Genomic DNA, 18254 nt, shown 5'->3' on the forward strand with positions numbered 1-18254 from the left:
CAGCTTCCCTATCATGTGCCTGGGCAACCCTACCATCCCCAAGAAGAAGAGTTGGTTTTATACCCCGCTTTCCCCCTACCTTTAAGGAGTCTCAAAGCGACTTACAATCTCCTTCCCTTCCTCCACTCACAACAGACACCCTGTGAGGTAGGTGAGGCTGAGATTTCAGAGAGGACTGTGAGTAGCCCTAGGTCACCCAGCAGGCTTCATGTGTAGGAGTGGGGAAACCAGCCTGGTTCACCAGATTAGCATCCGCCGCTCATGTGGAGGAGTGGGGAATCAAACCCGGTTCTCCACATAAGCGTCCGCCGCTCCTAACCTGGCTCACAAGGAGAGGAAAGAAGGCCAAAGACAGGGGACCAGAAGCTGCTGCTGGTGCCTGGCAGCTAGTGAGGCTGCATCATTCTCACTGAGGAGGCTGATATAACTGGCTAGCAAACCTCTTTCCTTACTTAAGATGCTTTGCTGTGGAATTGATGGCAAACTGAATTTATGCTTCAAGTCCAGTGTTTAAATGCTCCATTTACATTTTTGTGTGTGCTGATTTACCTGATACAAAGTTTTCAAGCTATTTTATGCTCTTCCCTCTCTGGATGCCAAATGTATATTTCTAAAACCCCAGCAATAAATATTCAGCAAATGCCAGTGTTTACAAACAAGCTGGTTTGGCCCATGGCCAACTAGACTAGCTGCTTAAGTCTGGCTAAGATAAGATCGAAACCTCTTTAGCCAGGATTAGTAGTATTCTAGTCCAGGGGGGTTCTTCCAGCACCTCTCAAAGAGGCCACAGTGAGATCATTGTTGAAAAACCCTTCTCTGGCCAAGGTCTAGGCCAATTATAGGCCCGATTAAAATCTGTCTCAAACATCTTATTACCCAATTAGAGAAAGCAAAGCATTCAAAGCAAAGCTCAGTATGCTTCCACAAATTGATGGCCAATTACAAAAAGGTTCCAACTGAAAAACTGCCAGAATTAAAAGTTTTTTTAAAAAAAACACCAATAAAAATACCAAATTTTGATTTTGCATTATTCATTTCAAATACCAAGTAAACAAAAGCAAACGTTCATTCTGGACCTCTCATGTTTCTCTCTATTAAAGGGGGGGGGTCAGATTCATAGATGCCTAGGGCACCAAACACCCTTGGGCCAGCCCTGGCCAGAGCCTCAGTAATCCAAAAGCAGCATCCAACCAGACTGTATAACAAGATCACCCATCTGCCCCATTGGAGAAAAGACACCGGCAAAGCCCGAGCGCTGTCTTGCACCAGGTAAACCTCAAGGTAACTTTATGGTCAAGCAGATGGAAGATAAATAGCAGCAAATGTAAGAAGGAAAGAAAGAGAAGCAGCCAGGGCAGGTGGATAGCTAGCACTATGGCAAGGCAGGGGAGATTCCCCAAGGCTAGTGAGGAAGCATGGGAGAATGGGCATTCTCCACCCTCACCTCAGGGCAGTTGGGATGGACTTGAAACCCACCCTCATCTAAAGACAGAAGGGGGGAAAAGAACCAGGGGAGGGGAGAGTAACAAAGGAACGTCCAAAACTTACACAAGAAGTTGCTATACATGTCCCCCAGTCATTGTAAGTCTCCACTGTAATGTTGGATAAAGCTGTTCTAAGAAGGGGACATAGAAGCTTCCAGAGGTTCTCCACCTGTACAAAAAGATAAGCAAAGAAGGTGTTTTTATGTAATACATACATGGTAGCAATCAACATGTAGCTAAGTGGCAGAGTTTCTGTAGCTAAGTGGCAGAGTTTCTGCTTTGAATGCAGAAGGCCCAAGATTCAATCCCTGGCATCTCCAGTTAAAAAGGACCACACAGAAGCTGATGTTAAAGACCCTGGAGAGTCACTGCCAGTTAGACAATACTGACCTTGACAGACTAATGGTCTGGTTCAGTAGAACACAGATTCATGTGTGTTCAGCATCTCTCAGTAAGTGATTTAGTTTCTTACCATGTAAACATCAGGACGCAATCCTGGGATTCATACGGGGCCTATGATTCTTTCAGAACTAGAGACAAAAGAACTTCCTCATCTTAATATGGAATGGGCTCATTCTTTCCCTGCTCTCCCAAAGGAACTCTTGGGGAAAAGCTCAGGCTTCACTAGAGAGCTGCCATATCACAAAAGATCCAATTGCTTCTGTTGGCCCTCTACTGCCCCCAGCCTTGTCTGCTACATGCTTCCCTCTTTCCTTCATGCAAGACACCCCCCCATCCCTTTCCCCAAACTTAACCTTCCAGCAACAGCAACTCAAGGAAAGGGAAAGAAGCATAAGGGAGAGCTGCTTCTTGGGCCTTCGAAGTTCATAGCCTAGCCAACATGAATTTCCCAACACAGAGTGCTCTGGGGGTTTTAGTGTGCCAGGGCGTCCAGGAAGTAAGGATCAGGAACCCCTGGCACACTAAAAACTCTGTGGATCTTTGTGCTGGGAGCTTCCGGTTGGCAAGGCTGTTGTGCCTAATGAAGGCCCAAACTACATGTATGCACACACTACCAATGCTGTAAGTTTTGGGGGAAGGAAAGAAAGGGGAAACAGATGAGAATGGGCAAGGTCACCTACAAACCAAAACAGAATTAATTAGGATTTTGGTTTGGATCGACAGTGTCTTCTTATTTTGAAATGGAGATGGAGGGTCATTGTTCACCACCACCCCAGTTCTGAAATTCTGCAACATGACCCATCAGAGAGTTCAAACAGACAACCAAAAAAGGGGGAAACTTAAGGGTTGAGCTGGAAACTAAAAATTCTTATACATTTATTAGGTCTACACAATAAAATGAATTAAAACACTGGTCCTGGAATACAGGATGCATATGATTGGTGTTATTAATTTACATCTAGCCACATAGGATATAAGGTTTATAAATTTCTGATATAATACCTTGTAAAGTGCATTTCCAGATGTGCTTTTGAATAATCATGTTTTATATAATTTGACCACTGAAGAAGGCCCAAGGGGCCGAAGCGCATATGGTCTATTGGTTATATATATTTTGTATATACAGCGTGGTGTAGAGGTTAAGAGCGGTGGTTTGGAGTGGTGGACTCTGCTCTGGAGAATCAGGTTTGACTCCCCACTCCTCCACATGAGTGGCGGAGGCTAATCTGATGAACTGGATTTGTTTCCCCATTCCTACACACAAAGTCAGCTGGATGACCTTGGGCAAGTCACACTCATCCCCACCTACCTCACAGGGTGTCTGATGTGGGGAGGGGAAGGGAAAGTGATCGTAAGCCGGTTTGAGTCTCCCTTAAGTGGTAGAGAAAGTCGGCATATAAAAACCAACTCTTCTTCTTCTATATCATCAACAGTGTTGATTACTTTTGTAACTGTTTATACTAGTGGTTTTCTAGATGCAGACTGTATGCCAGGCCCAGTGTTTTAATCCATTTTATTGTGTACACCTAATAAATATATTATCCATCACAGACTTCTCCACATTTTCAGCATTAGTTGAAACCAAGACTACTTCCTAGCTTTTAAGGTTAGCAGTAATGGACAAAATGCAGTGCCAGCCGACACAAGGCTTAGGATCCAAGCCTGGATATATTGGATCAGAAAATTCCAGAGATCAATTAATATCAATTTAGGGGACATAGACTTCTTTGAAAAGAAAAACCTATCTTTAAAAACAGCAATGTCAAGTTTTAAGCTGAACTTATATCAGTATTTCATATAACACTGTCAAGGAGCTAAAGGGTTTGTTTTGCAATAAGGCAACTGAAATATCCCTATCTAGTTTTGCAAATGAAACAAAGACACACTACCTTTTCAAATGTCCAGTGTTTAGACCCTCTTATCAAACCAGCTATAATTTCAGCTACGCATCGCTGGGGACTTTCGTGGCAATCTACGGCTAGTCGTTCTAAGTGAGGCTTCAGTACTGGCAAGAAGGCATCATCGAAGTTTCTAAATAGGCCCTATCAAGACAAGATTCATGGTTTAGTGCTAAAAGGACTTGAAAGCTTCTCCTTTCAAAACAAATCAACAACAATACACACATGTTCGAAAGAGAACGAAATGATGCACACCTATTCTCTCCAGGAGCATGCCTATTAAATTAGGTGCTGTGGAACACAGGCAGGATAATGCTGCTGCTGTTGTCTTTTTTGTGGGCTTCCTAGAGGCCCCTGGTTGGCCACTGTGTGAACAGACTGCTGGACTTGATGGATCTTGGTCTGATCCAGCATGGCCTTTCTTATGTTCTTAAGACTATTCTACTCACAACTATGAAGCGTAATTTTGGTTTAAAAAAAAAAATTACTTCAGATTATAAACACAAATTCTCCCAGGCCTGAAAACAAATTATGCAGAGACCTTACTGAGGCCAAATCTAGATCTGTTCAGTATCAAGACCAGAAGTCACTTCAGAAGCCTCCGTATTTTGTTTACAAGCTGCAGTAAAGAAAGGCATCCAATAAATTAAATAAATATTTGTCTTAGTTACGTGTGTGGGTGTGTGGTGGCACTTCTTGTTGCGCTTCCCGTATCACATCCCCTTCAACCATGCCAAACTCAAGCAGTTTCTTAAACTACACACAAGTTTTCAAAGCCATTTGCTGTGCTACACAGAAAGTTGGGGAAACAAGGGATCTCTTCGTGTTCAGGAATAACAGCAGAATACTCCCCTGTCTGCAGACAAGCCTACATTCACATGCAAAAGCACTTGCTCTCTGACATGTACATTTAATGTTTTTCTCAAGATATTTTTATGAGCACATTCCCAAGTGCATATTAGCCATCTTACAGGAAGGCAATACCATGAAGTCAAAACGTAAAATGTAGTATCGCCATTATAAAGGGTTGATTGCACGGATCAGTCAGTGTTGCTCCTTTTCTTCAACAGCTTGTTACTGGTCTCTCCCGGGGGAAAAGGTTAAAAAAGAGGTCTACTTACCTTGAAGAGGCAAAATCTGCGTGGGTTAAATTTATCTTTTCCCTTTCTGTCTTCTAAAGAAAGGAACTTGATTAACTGCTCAACAAATTTTGGATCAGAAAAGTGATCATAGATTACTTGCTCTGCCTGTAAAAAAAAAACAAAAAACCAGAAAGGACTGTATTGGAATCAAAGTGCTGATTAGATAACAGAAGATACAGAGTAGCACCCCAATTGTGAAAAGAACTGGGGAGACACAGTTCACCAGCACTGTTCTGTTCAAAGCGGCTGTATTTACACCCACACTCAGCTGGGTTGTTTTTTTCATAGACTCCAATCATAGCCAGGATGTAAACTGCCATGCTCCTAACCACGCACTTCCTAACCGCCAAATCACCCCTGGTTTTCCATAACTGGTCAATAGAAGAGATGTGAGATAATGGTACTTGTCATATTCTTGAAAGGACAAAGTGCTCTTAAATCCCCTCGTGGTAGTTTCCATGTCAATTTGTTATTTTGGCTATCTTACATCTCTCAGTAAAGATGTCAGTTTTCACCCATGGATTGAGCTGGCGATGCACTTTACCACTGGCTATCTGAAATCAGGGAGATTTTTTGTGCTCAAGTAAGAGCTCACCCAGAAAAGCAACTTTCGGGAGGGGCCACAGCTCAGGGATAAAGCCCACGCTTTGCGTGTATAAGAGTCACAAATTCTATCTCTGGCCTCTCCACTTAAAACAATCTCAGTCAGGAGTTGCTGGGAAAGTGACTTCAAGGGGTCACCGTCAATTGGAGCAAATGGACTGGACAGGCTGATGCTCCGACAGTATAAGGCAGTCTCACAGGTTCAACTTGGCTCTGTTAAGCAAGTGAAGGTTGCTTAACACATTCTGCTTCATGTACATTGACTTCTCTACACCAGAGAACTGAATACTTGATTACTGGCAGCAGAATATGTGAACTAACTCCACTGAGAAACACTGCATTGGAAGGGATGTTAGGAAATATGATAGTTCCATCTTCTGGTGGTAGATCTATGGTGGCTCAGTCAGTCACACACATAGACCTTCTAGCGATGGACATGCGCACAAAACCCCAGCCCAGAAAAGCCAACTGAATCATCTGCTATCAGTCCATGTAACCACGAAGTCAAATGTTCAAAACGTTACAATTTAATCTCCTTGTTAAAAAATGAAACTAATCAGAGAAGCCTCTGTCAATCTTCAGTACACAGATAAGTCAGTATTGGTGTTCCTAGTTTAAAGAAGATCTACGGGGAGTCCAGGATTACTGCTGTGGGTCTTTGATTGGTCAGAGTATCAGAAGAGAAACAGATATGCCTGATCTTATATCAGACTATGACAGGCTTTGAGCAAAATTTAAGATTATCACCCTTACCTCTGAAAGCTCATTTCTATTCCGTCCAAGCTTTGGCTGTTGCTCTGCAGAAGCATAAATCTCCATGTTTCTAGAAACAGGGGGAGAGGAAGACATACTATGAGCCAACAGTCGATATTATTATTGAATAAAACAAAGAAAAATGTAGTTATTCTCATACTATCACTACAGGAAGCAGCTCTCAAAAGCAATGACAAAGGTAGGCAAAATTTCTTGTATGAGAAAAGCAGTCAGTGTCACAAAAGCACAAACTCACCAACCACAAATGTGGCCAAATCAAAATGAACGGAATCCCACTTCCCATTTATAGATTTATACCATGCCTTTTTCCATACGTGGGGTACCGCTAGCATCATCCCTGGAATGTAATATACACACAGTGTGGGGTGGGAAGTAGTCCTCGAACTGAAGGGTGGCATAAAAATATCATACACAAATGGTGAATGTGTGCATATATCCATATATTAATGTGTTTTACACTGATAATTTTAATATGATAAATTTGCACACTGGCACACATGGTGTATGCGCACAATTTCTAGCAAGTATCCACTGGTAATTTTTGCAGACAGAAAGGATTTCAGTCCACAGAACAGACTTCCTCACCTCCCCATTCTGCAGCAGCCCAAAAACCCCTTCAAAATGGGGGGAGAGCCAGGGGTCTACAGTGGGAAAGGGGAATGTCAGCAAACATACCCCCCTCGTCTACAGAAATCCTCCACTGGATCTAAGCCCTTCTCAATATATATGCCACATACACTCAGTATGTAGATTATGCTTGACTCAATACAGATTTCCCCCCCAAAAGCTAAGCCCCAAAGAACTGCTTCTTCGAAATATATGTTAAATTTATTCAGCATTGTCACTGCCACGAATTGTCCAATTAAGTCACACATAAGCAAATCATCATGCTACAGAGAAAAGACAGCCAGCGGGCTGTCAAGGCTTGGTTATAACGAGGAGAATCTAAAGTGGCTGCAGACCCTTCCCCACTGATTGGAGGGGGAGGCCAAGCCGACACTTACTGAGGCCAAGTGTAATATCCCCAATGCGTTTTCTCCACAAAACGACAGGACTCCCAAGCTTTTTTCGTCTTTGGTAAACTGGCACTTTCATAATGCAACCACTGGTTATCGGGCCTGTCACCAGCCTGGTTGTCAGAAGGCTGAGAAGCTCCACCTGTGTGCAAAAGAAAGAAGGGTCTTATTAAAATTTAACCACCACCATGCTCCCACGCCCTGACTCGGATGGCCCGGGCTAGCCTGATCTTGTCAGATCTTGGAAGCTAAGCAGGGTTGGCCCTGGACAGTACTTGAAAGGAAGTCCAGGGTTGCTACACAGAGACAGGCAATGGCGAACCACCCCCCTTTCTTGCCTTGAAAATTAAGTCACATATAAGCCCGTCACGGCCATATGTTAGCTGTGACTTGACGGCACTTTCCAACACTGTGCCCTCAATGGTCCAGTCACAAGATAAGAACATGAAACAGCAGCGTCTTCCCCACATAGGCAGTTTGAGACAGTGTAAAAAATGGTGTTTTTTTCTGTTTGCACAATGTAACCCCAATATACATTTTCTCTAAGTGATCCCCTAGTATTTCCTTTAGTATGGCAATAAAATTACTGTAGCAGAAATAAGCCAAGCCTTATTTCATCATTATTTAAACCAATACAATTTAAGCACGGCCAGCTTTTGCATGTTCAAGTTTAAACTTACACAAGCCAACTTAAAGGGGGGGGGGGCGGAGAGAAGGGGAATGATGCCTTCATATTTGATGAGGGGAGGCACACTTACTTATTTGGAAAGGGCATATTGACACCTTCCTATGAGGCCTCTTCAACTGCTTGAGGATGCCAGCCACAGCAGAAATCGCCATCTAGAAAGGGGAGTGAGGATTAACTTGCACACTTGACAAATTCAGTGAAGGCCAACTGTTTCACTACTAACCTCCTACAAACACACCAACAAAATAATCCTAGCGCTGGACATCTCCCCCCACCCCCAAAGGATTACTGAACTGGCCAGAGAGTGGAACCACTGTCAGTAACGAGGGAGGAAGAAGCAATTTCCTTCCAGCTCAGTCTGCAACATGCTATTTTATACCTCTATTAATGTTCTTTTTCTATTGAACAATAGCTCTCCCGATATACTGGAGAATGTGGTGCAATTCCTGAGAGCTGCTATGAAAGTTTGACATCAGGTTAACTAGGTGGTTTTATTAACTTTAGCAATTCTTTATTTATTGCTGTTTTAACCTCCCTTGTTATGCTTAATTGCAACAATTTTATGTTTTTATGTAGTCACTCCGTGTATTGATTTTAAGCCAATAAAGATGACAGCGACTGCTATTTTACACCTTCCTACAGGCAACACCTTGGTGGTTTTACGAAGTTGCTTCACACCACTGAAACCCCAAATGCAGCATCTAAACAAGACCCCCTTTGGAGTCCCTGCACCTGGCCTGCTCATCTCCCAATCTAGTTTTCTCTATGTGATTCTGAAAATGCTTCAAACACCTCCGTGAAAACAACTAAGTCTTGGTAAATCACTTTGCCCTCCTTGTGCCACCCAAAAAGTAAACTGTGTGCACTACTCGTGTGTAAGAGTTGGGCAACTCAACACATGCAAGACACCACTTGTCGGTCGAGTCTCATTTTTTTTAAGGTTTGCCTGCCCACTCCAGAATGAGAGTGGTAAGAAAACACAGGGGCATACTGGCCTCATTCACAAGACCAGTGGGGGGGAGGAATCAGTTTGCTAGGTGGAGAGCAGTGGCCAAGAGTCAGCAACAAAGCTATGGTAAGAATTTAAATCCAGTGCGTACCTTGCGGACCACAAGTGCATCATGGTTGAGACATTCCACAAAGAATTTTATGGCTCTGACAGGCAGCACTCTGTCATCTCTCAATAGCAGGGACAGAAAACCAACACCAATGTGCTCAAACTTCCAAGGGCTGAAAAAAAAACAAGATAGAGGAATGGGGAAAGTCAACAACTCTACCAGACAGAAGGCAGAAAGATAACCAGCACATTTAATTGCTGAGCAAGCTCTTCTCCACCGTAACACTCCACACTGCTACTGCACTTGATGGGTGCAACTCTCAATTAGAAAACAAAGATCTGGTTACATAAGCTGTAGCATCAAGGCAGTGACTTGCAGCAGAGGGGAACACAAGCTTTAACCTTTAAGACAAGGGACTAGTCTGGATTTTTTTTTAAAGTATCAGAAGGGGAACAAAGACAAAGAACGTTAACAGAAAGAGAGGGTCAAGCTCTACTACAATACTCAGCACCAACCACCAATAAAAAACAGCCAATATGCACCAATTACTATAGTAATAATAGTTATAGCCAGAGCTTCAATAAATATTGAGTGCTGTGGACTTGATATTCTTTTTTATTGTGTACCCATGAAATGAGTGTTGTTACTTGGTAGGACAGTCTTTCAGATACCCCGGTCCTAAGCCATGTAAGGGCTTTAAAGGACAAAACCAACACCATGAATTGGGCTTGGGAGCACATCGGTAGCCAGTGTAACTGCTGTAGTACCAGGGTCTTGTGCTCCCGATAGCTGGCACTGACCAGCAGTGTAGCTGCAGCATTCTGCACTAGCTGCAGCTTCCAAACACTCTTCAAGGGTAGCCCCAAGTAGAGCCCTCTGCAATAGTCCAGTCTAGATATAACAAAGGCATGGATTGCTGGGGCTAGATCTGACTTGCCCAGGAACGGGTGTAGCTGATGCACCAGCTGGAGCTGGGCAAACACACTCTGAGCCACAGCAGGCATCTGGCTTTCTCAGGTAACCGCCGTGTCAAGCAGCACTCCCAAGCTTGTAAGGCACAGAGCTCTTCCAACAGACTTTTAATTAGTTGTTGTGTGTGTCTTGAGATTGTTATATTGCTTCCACCGGATCATTTTACTGTTGGGTTGTTGGATGCAGCCATATTCAATAGGCAATTTATATAGTTGGTGTCAAATTGTGTTATATATTTATTATTATTAACATCCCTTTTAAGGATGTTTATTGAATTGTATTTTACTTTGATGTAAGCCACCCTGAGCCTCGCTTGTCAAGGGAGTGGTGGGTTATAAATATGATTGACAAACAAGCCAGCCAGCTGTTTTCAAGGGGAGTAAAACCCCTTGCAAGACAGGAGAGATCTCGAGTCCCCGGTCTGCCTTTTCTACTAACCCAGAGAAGCTTTGTTTTGTCAGGATTAAGTTGAATATTATGTTTATATTATATTCATATTCAAAGGCAGTAAACTTCTGAAAGAGAGTGTTAAGAAACTACATCAGGGGAAGGCCTTGGCCTCTATACACTATTATCTGGCCCTCCAGGGCAACTACTTGCCCACTGTGCGAAACAAAATCCTGGGCCAGATGGATCACTTGCCTGATCCAACAGGGCTCTTCCAGTTTTGGAAATGAACACTATTCTTATTGGGGGGGGGAGGATTCCAATATATTCAAATATGTAAGATCACCTAACCATTTTGCATCGTTATTATTCTTGGCACATATAAATCTTTATTAACCTCAACAAGACACAAGAGCGCTTACAGGAGCACTCTTATGCCTCAAGAACCTACAACTGGAAGAAAGCTGTCACCATGACCTGTATAGTATGCTGAAATGTACATCTTCCAAAGATCGCTCTTGCAGAAAACTCACTGTGCTGTTCCCTACACTCACCCCCTCCCAACAAAGAACAAAAGCAGTCAAGTGTGGTGCCAAGGCAATTTGGCACGCAACAGTTTCAAAGACGAGTACTTCTTTACAAATAACTACAGGTAAGAGCTGCAGTGATCTGCTGCATCAAGACATCAAATGCCTTATTCTTTTACTTCATGGCCAAGATATTTTAGAAAGAAAAATGTTCAGAGCCAACAGGTGGCACATGGTGCCCAGGTCCATGATCCTAAGACCTTTTCTAACTAGCTCTGGCATGCCCACTTGCATGCAAGCTACTCAGAAGTAGCCTTTTGGGCAAACCATCTTGCATTTACTATAGAATTTACTTTACTAAAGGGGAAAACAGTTAAATTGTGGAGCACGTAGTTAAATTGTGGAACTCCCTGCCTCAGGATGTAGTGATGGTTGCCAACTTGGAAGGCTTTAAGAGGGGAGTGGGCATGTTCATGGAGGAGAGGGATATCCATGGTTACTCAACAAAATGAACACTAGTCATGGTGCAAACCTATTCTCTCTAGTATCAGAGGAGCATGCCTATTATATTAGGTGCTCTGAAACACAAGCAGGATAATGCTGCAGTCATCTTGTTTGTGGGCTTCCTAGAGGCATCTGGCTGGCCACTGTGTGAACAGACTGCTGGACTTCATAAGCTTCGGTCTGATCCATCATGGCTTTTCTTATGTTCCTAGAATTGAAACTGCCCTGTATCTGCTTTAGTCTGGATGTTTTTTGATATCTTCTGATATGAACTAAACCTTAAAAGCCGGACACATAAATCTGGCAAGAGTTTAGAATGAGACTATGGGAAGAGCATATTGTAATCCCACAGGCCTATTTTAAAAGTCTCGCTAACTGTAACATGATTTGCACTTAACAACAACAACAAAAGATACCTTCACACTGACATACTTACAGATTTCTTTGATCCACACAATCTAACAGCTTGCTAACCAAGTTTTCGTAATTTCTGAAAATGGAACAAGGCAAATCTAGATTACTAACAACACAGTGAACATTTTGAAAGCACAGGACATCTTCTGGATATGTGGTAATATGAACAAAGCCTAATTCTATGTGGCAACTACTACAAGAAAAAGGATCACCCCAAACTGGTGTAAAGGAACTTTTAAACTGGCCACGTCATGCTTCAGCACTTGTCTATTATCAATCTAGAGACAAACGTTTCAAGCTGCAATGAAATCTCTGATTACAGAAACTTTCCCACTTACTGTGAGGCCTCTGCATTCCTTTCTTTCTGCCGCTGCATTCCCAACTGAATCTCCTCTGGACTAAGCGGTGTCCAGCCGTTGTGCGGATACACCAATTTCTGCATCTGAACAGCCACCTCAATACATTTCTCTGGAACCTGGAGAGGGATCGAGTCACAAATGAATCCTTTGACAAAACAGAGGATGCAGTGCCCATTATGCGTTCAGGAAGCCACTGAAGATCCAGAAAACACCACTAACCCCTCCCCCCAAAATATACAATATCCAGAGGGGGGGATTCCTACTTATGCTCCAGTTCTATGATTTCACTTGGTTTGGATTAGAGTAACTCTGCATAGGATTACTCTGTTAATCTTTCAAACAAATTAAAGGCTTTAAACTTTGATTACTACTCCAGAGGGACTATGCCAAGATTCCAGTGCTATCATTTTAAACAACTTTATTGATGGTCTAGCTCAATAAAGGCTCCCCATTTACTGCTCAAGACCTTTGGGTCATGGGAGCTTGAACAAGAAAAAGAAATAAGACCCAGCTTTCTTAGCTTAAATCCTTAAGACCATTCCTTCATTCCTCCACTGAATCCAAACCTTCTCTTTGCATCCTCCTGTCCACCTCCCCACAATGATTTGTTTTTTCTTCTTGGAAATTAGGAACAAATGCTCTGGAGCAGTGATAAGACTCACTCAGTGGCTTGGGAGCCATAACGGGGCTCTTTGAAATGCCACCTGTTGCTCTTTCAAGCACCGTTGCCCAATGTGTCACCCACCCTATGTTTCAAGGAAGTGGGCAAGGACCTTGCCTGGTAGGGACTGAGGTTGGCAGTTGGCCAGAGGGACTAGCCAACTTGGCTAGAGGGACTCCTGCACCTCAGGGAGGCTTGCTGCTGCCAGAGGAACGGAAAAGCTGCGAGCCTCCCTGAGGTACAGGCCTCATGCTAGCGATGGAAGTAGATGTGGCTCTTTTGGTTGACGGAAATTACCAACGTGGCTCTCCACAACCCACAAGTGAGTTACCCCTATTGTGGAGTATTTTATGAATCCTTGAATAGAACAGCAACAGTAAATGTACCCCACACCTTTAATAGGAATCACCTAGAATGTGTATTCTTTGAAAGTATATGCACTATATCCATGACTCACAATTATCTAGGAATCAATTATAACTTCCTAACGCTGATACATGCAGCAAATTAGACATACACATCTCTCATATTCTGTTCCTGTTCAGAAATTTGAGGGTCTATGTGCCAAAGCATGTGGGCTAATTAAAAAAAAAACCAGAAGCCAAATTATTTATATTGGAAAAAATTAATCCCAGGTTTAGATGATACATACAAGCTCTTAATTTTAAGAGCAGAAAGAATAAATTTAACTATGAAGAGTATGATTCCCGTATCGCTACCAGCCAAGAGGGGGGAAATGTGAAAATTATGTGGGCCAATGGGAAAGTTGGCAGCAAGAGGAGTTATAAAGCAAGCTCGAGTGGAATATAAACCTACAACTATAGAAAAAAATGAGTTAGTTCTGATGTCTGCTCTTCCGCATGGACAAAATCTCTGGACTAGAGGGACTCCAGCCAAAGGCAGTATACTTCCCCAGGCTAATAAGAAAAGCTGCCGATGTATTGGGACTGTACGAAAGTTAAAATATTGTTGCTGGACAGGAAATAAAGGGGTTGTGCATCCCTCATTTATGACTGTCCATGTACACTTTTTGGAAATGCTTGTTCCCCTCTTCAGGGAAGTACCATGTGACAAACAAGGTCTTGGGCAATCAGTACTCTTGACAATATTTTCATGCAGTCATTTCTAAAGACTGCTTAGGGCTTACGTCTACATATTCTTGCTTACTTCAAAATCCAGTCCTATCGTTTCATACTGCCGATGGATCTTCTCTGCAAGGTCATCAAATAGCCTGACTATAGAGGGTTTTTCCAGAGACATTGCTGTGCTAAGTCCAGAAGAGACTACTGCGGGCCAGGTTTGCACAATGCAGTCCCAGTCGTGAAGATTCGCTAAGCACACTCCACTGTGATTGCCAAGAAGGCAATACAAGGCACCCTGGGGGGGGGAGCAGATCATAGGAGTAAATTATAAACAGGTAATCGAAGAAGCAGCTTCACAAAACTGCAGCAAAGTATTGTTGAAAGCTAGTATGTATACATTTGCCACTGTATAATTTACTCATTTTAGAAATCAGATGTAAGTGATATTCACTCACATAAATGGCAAACTCCCAGTAATTATTTTACAATGATTATACAACACACGCGACTGTAAGATGAAGTTAATTTGTTTTTTACCCCCCCCCCATATTTGCCACAATGCACAACAAACCATTCTTATCAGAAGCGCAGCCCTCTTTAAAATAACAGTAGCATAAATTTACAAACAGGCTAACATGTATATTTAGTTGCAGAGGGGGGGGGGGGGAGAGAGAAACCAGCCTGGAAACAGAAGTTAACAGAAACCTTACTTTAAACTGCTTCTGGGTGACGCTGCGTGCCTCCGGCTGTAAAAATTCCAAAACCAAAGGAATAATATCCCTGCAACAGAAGTTGTAAGTCCCCAGGGCTGTGAAGAATGCATGCTGAGCTTTGTTTCTGACCTAAGGAAAGAGGCACCGCAATGAATGCAGGAATACACATCAAGTAGAAATAAGCTCGGATGAATCAAGTGATTCAATTGTGACTACTGTTTCCGTACCCTCTTTGCATTAGCAGCGGTTTCCTCTGCACTGGGCTCATGTCTGGCATATTTAAGCTCAGAAGCGGAGTGATCATTAAGGCCACCGGGGAAATTTCCAGTAGGCCAATGGTCTGGGGAGCTGTCCCCCACCAGGGCCACCTTGATCCCGAGATAAACCCTGCATGAAGTGGGCAGGGGCCATCCCTGCCGCAAATCGGTGGCCCCATAAAGGGGGGTGAGAATTCCTGCCACTGTAAGTCAGCAGCCCTGCTCCACAGGAGTCAGTGGCCCCTGCCCTGCACAAGGTGGACAGGTGCGACGTGGGTGGGAGCTGAGCAGAAGCTGCAGCAAGCCTGCTCCTCCCTCCCTCTGTTGAGGTGGGCAGGGCTGGGCCCTCTTCCTTGTTCCTTATGGCGGGGGGGGGGGAGCCCTTCCCAGGGCCATTTTTGCAACCCAGCCCACCCCTGTGTATGAGTGCCTCCTTTAGATGACACCATGCTAGGCACAGATGACTAAAGAGATAACATGTTTGTAGATGGAGAGAAGAACAATACACAAACAGGCGTGCCCACACTCATACACTTAAAGTGCCTTTCGCACACAAAACAGGATCTTTGGATCCAAGCCTTTTATTCCTGCCACAGTACATTGTAATCCTGGCCAAACAAGCTATAATCATGACATGAGGTGTTAGGGGCCTTTGAACCATTGAACGGTGCAGAGCATCATAACAGAGAATGAAGCCAGCACATAGTGCTGAAACTGAAGTTTCTAAGGCCTGAACAATACTGAATTCATTGCAAAACTCCAAAACTCCAAAATTGACACCTCGCCTGGGCAAAATTGTAAAAGACAACATACATTTACCTGGCCGTACGAACTTGTAGACAAACGCAGAAGGTCTCTGATCAAGTCCTGGTGTACCTTTTTATATTCACAACCTTCAACAGTGAGTGTTCTCAGCTAAACAGAAAGTTCCAAATCAGAACAGGGCTTTTTGCACAAGGAATATCAAGGGACAAAGCTCAAGACAGCTAACAAACATGCATTGATTGTAGAGAGATGCACATTACCTCGTGCTGCAACATGACTCTGTCAATCAGCAGCGCCCTGATATGCTGTTTATTTCCTTGAAGCTGCAGCGAAAAACAAGAATATACCCATTATGTATGGGCATCTGCTCTCTGACTTCCCCTCAGATTTTTCAGCTTTCCCTTACATGTGTTAAGTGCTGTCAAGTAACTTCCAACTCATGGAGACCCCATGAATCAATGTCATCCAAAACGTTCTATCATTAACAGCTTTGCTCAGGTTTTGCAAACTGAGGGCCGTGGCTCCCTTTATTGAGTCAATCTCATGTTGGATCTTCCTCTTTTCCTGCTGCCTTTGACTTTTCCTAGCATTGTCTTTTCCAGTGACTCTTGTCTTCTCCTAACGTGACCAAAGTACGATAGCCTCAGTCTGGTCATTTTAGCTTCTAGGGACAGTTCTGACTATTTGATCTAGAACCAACTTATTTGTTTTTTTTAGCGGTCCACTCTCTTCCAATACCACATTTCAAAGGCATCTACTTTCTTCCTGCCAGCTTTCTTGGAAAAGCTACCAACCCTTTATAGGTAGAACTATAATTCTGTGCTTTACAGTACTTCTATTTTAACAGCTGCCTCCAAATTTATTCATTGTAGGCTGAAGAAAACAGCCTACATCTCTTCGACTGCCAGACTCTTCGTTTTGCAGCTTTGTCCTTAAAGTGTATACTGTTTGTAGTGCTTTCTGAATAAATTTGCTAGATTTACGAGAGCTAGGATCTCTTTATAGGCAAAGCATTTGCTCAGGCAAAGGCAAGGAGATAAAAGCACTCCCAATAGCACTGACGTACTTGTGCTACGTTAGTTCCTAATTTCAGTGATTAAGCAGCCTTCTCTAGCTTCTCTCCCTTTGCACTAACTATGAATGAACAATTAAGGCCCCAGCCATCACAGATATTTTTCTCTGGAGTTTCAAGAACACAGATCTACGGATGAATAAGTTGCTTATATAAAATACCAACCCTGTTCTCCATTGATTTCTTCACCAAATTAAAGCTTTTCCATCGAGAATCAAACTCATGCTTATGGGAACCTTGGAAATGTAAAATGTCACCAATGATCTGAAAAAGAATTTAGATAGTATAGAACAAATCCATTTAGCTGGCGGGGGAAAAAAATCACCCAAACCTATCAGACTCTGGAACCGTACCTTTATGATGAGAAACAACGACTTGGTATCATCCTCCGAGTGGTCAAGTACATAATCTATCAGAAGAACAAGCAAAATCCCATAAGTAAAAATAGTTCAAAGAGCTACTTCATACATTACAACAATCAGGATCCATGATTTAAACTGAAACCACTCAGCACTCTGCAAAGACATATTATAATGACTTTTAAAATCCTTTAACTACCAACAGTGAAATTAGATTTTAAACCTATGGTGATGCAATCAAAATGAGAACAGAAAGAAATTGGCCACAAATGTGTTTCTGGTTTCCATCCAAAGAGCTGGTTCTTACCTACAAAGCTCTTCATGACCTTGGGCTTCCATAACTGAAGGACCGCCTCTACTGGTGCTAACCCTTGTACCAGCTCAGGTTTTAGCTGTTCCTTCTGGCTGTCCCTTCAAGAAGGACAGTGTGTGCGTCCTCCGTCATTACTGGTCTATTTTGGAGTAATGTGCTGGACTCTGGAGAATACACAAGAAGCCCCCTCCCTGATGGCCTGTAAAATGTTTTTGTTTCAGAAGGCCTTTGGCAATTACTGATTTCCAGTTTATTGGACTAGTATAGCCGGTGCTATGCTTTACTGGATAGATGGCAGTCAGACTGGTTTTTATGTGTTGTGGTTTTTAATACGAATTTATGATTCTTTCAGTGACATGTTCGGGTAAGCCACATTGAGCTAAAATAGGAAAGACAGACTATGAGTGGTTTTAAATAAATTAATTAAATACAAAAGCTCACTTACGTAGGAGCTTCCTTGTAACCCTGGCAATTGTTTCCCTGTAATTCTCTCTTGACAAATCTAGACAAGGGAAGACCATTCATTAACTATAAAGCTTACACTTTAAGGAGGTACAAAACACAGTCACTGGCAACAGGCATACTGAAGCAAAAAACATATAAAAAGAGAGATTTTTTCCAGCAACACAAAGGTAGCGCATGGAAGACATGAAAAGATTTGTATAGCACATATTTGCACAGCATGCACACACAATTCCAGGGACTTTCTCATCTATTTCAGTGTCAGCTGTAGCTTCGCCCAAGAATTTTTTGCTGAGCATATAAAGCTGGCCACAACAATGGAGTGAATCAGAAAGCCCCACC

General features: G+C 42.9%; 1 protein-coding gene across 1 annotated transcript in view; it reads right to left on the reverse strand.

Moving 5' to 3' along the window:
• The window catches only part of PSME4 (proteasome activator subunit 4), a 100168-nt gene that overhangs the window by 24972 nt on the left and 56942 nt on the right, over positions 1-18254 (reverse strand). Inside the window, exons 22-37 of the mRNA XM_056853856.1 lie at positions 17896-17952; positions 17132-17187; positions 16944-17042; positions 15967-16029; positions 15761-15856; positions 14682-14813; positions 14057-14266; positions 12208-12344; positions 11892-11945; positions 9108-9237; positions 8078-8159; positions 7308-7461; positions 6283-6352; positions 4906-5031; positions 3776-3928; positions 1549-1653 (exon numbers count right to left, since the gene is read on the reverse strand). Of these exons, the coding sequence (XP_056709834.1) occupies positions 1549-1653; positions 3776-3928; positions 4906-5031; positions 6283-6352; positions 7308-7461; positions 8078-8159; positions 9108-9237; positions 11892-11945; positions 12208-12344; positions 14057-14266; positions 14682-14813; positions 15761-15856; positions 15967-16029; positions 16944-17042; positions 17132-17187; positions 17896-17952 (1724 nt within the window). The remainder of the gene's footprint in view (positions 1-1548; positions 1654-3775; positions 3929-4905; positions 5032-6282; positions 6353-7307; positions 7462-8077; positions 8160-9107; positions 9238-11891; positions 11946-12207; positions 12345-14056; positions 14267-14681; positions 14814-15760; positions 15857-15966; positions 16030-16943; positions 17043-17131; positions 17188-17895; positions 17953-18254) is intronic.

Source organism: Euleptes europaea, chromosome 7 (genome assembly GCF_029931775.1).
Source record: "Euleptes europaea isolate rEulEur1 chromosome 7, rEulEur1.hap1, whole genome shotgun sequence".
Classification (NCBI taxonomy): Eukaryota; Metazoa; Chordata; class Lepidosauria; order Squamata; family Sphaerodactylidae; genus Euleptes; species Euleptes europaea.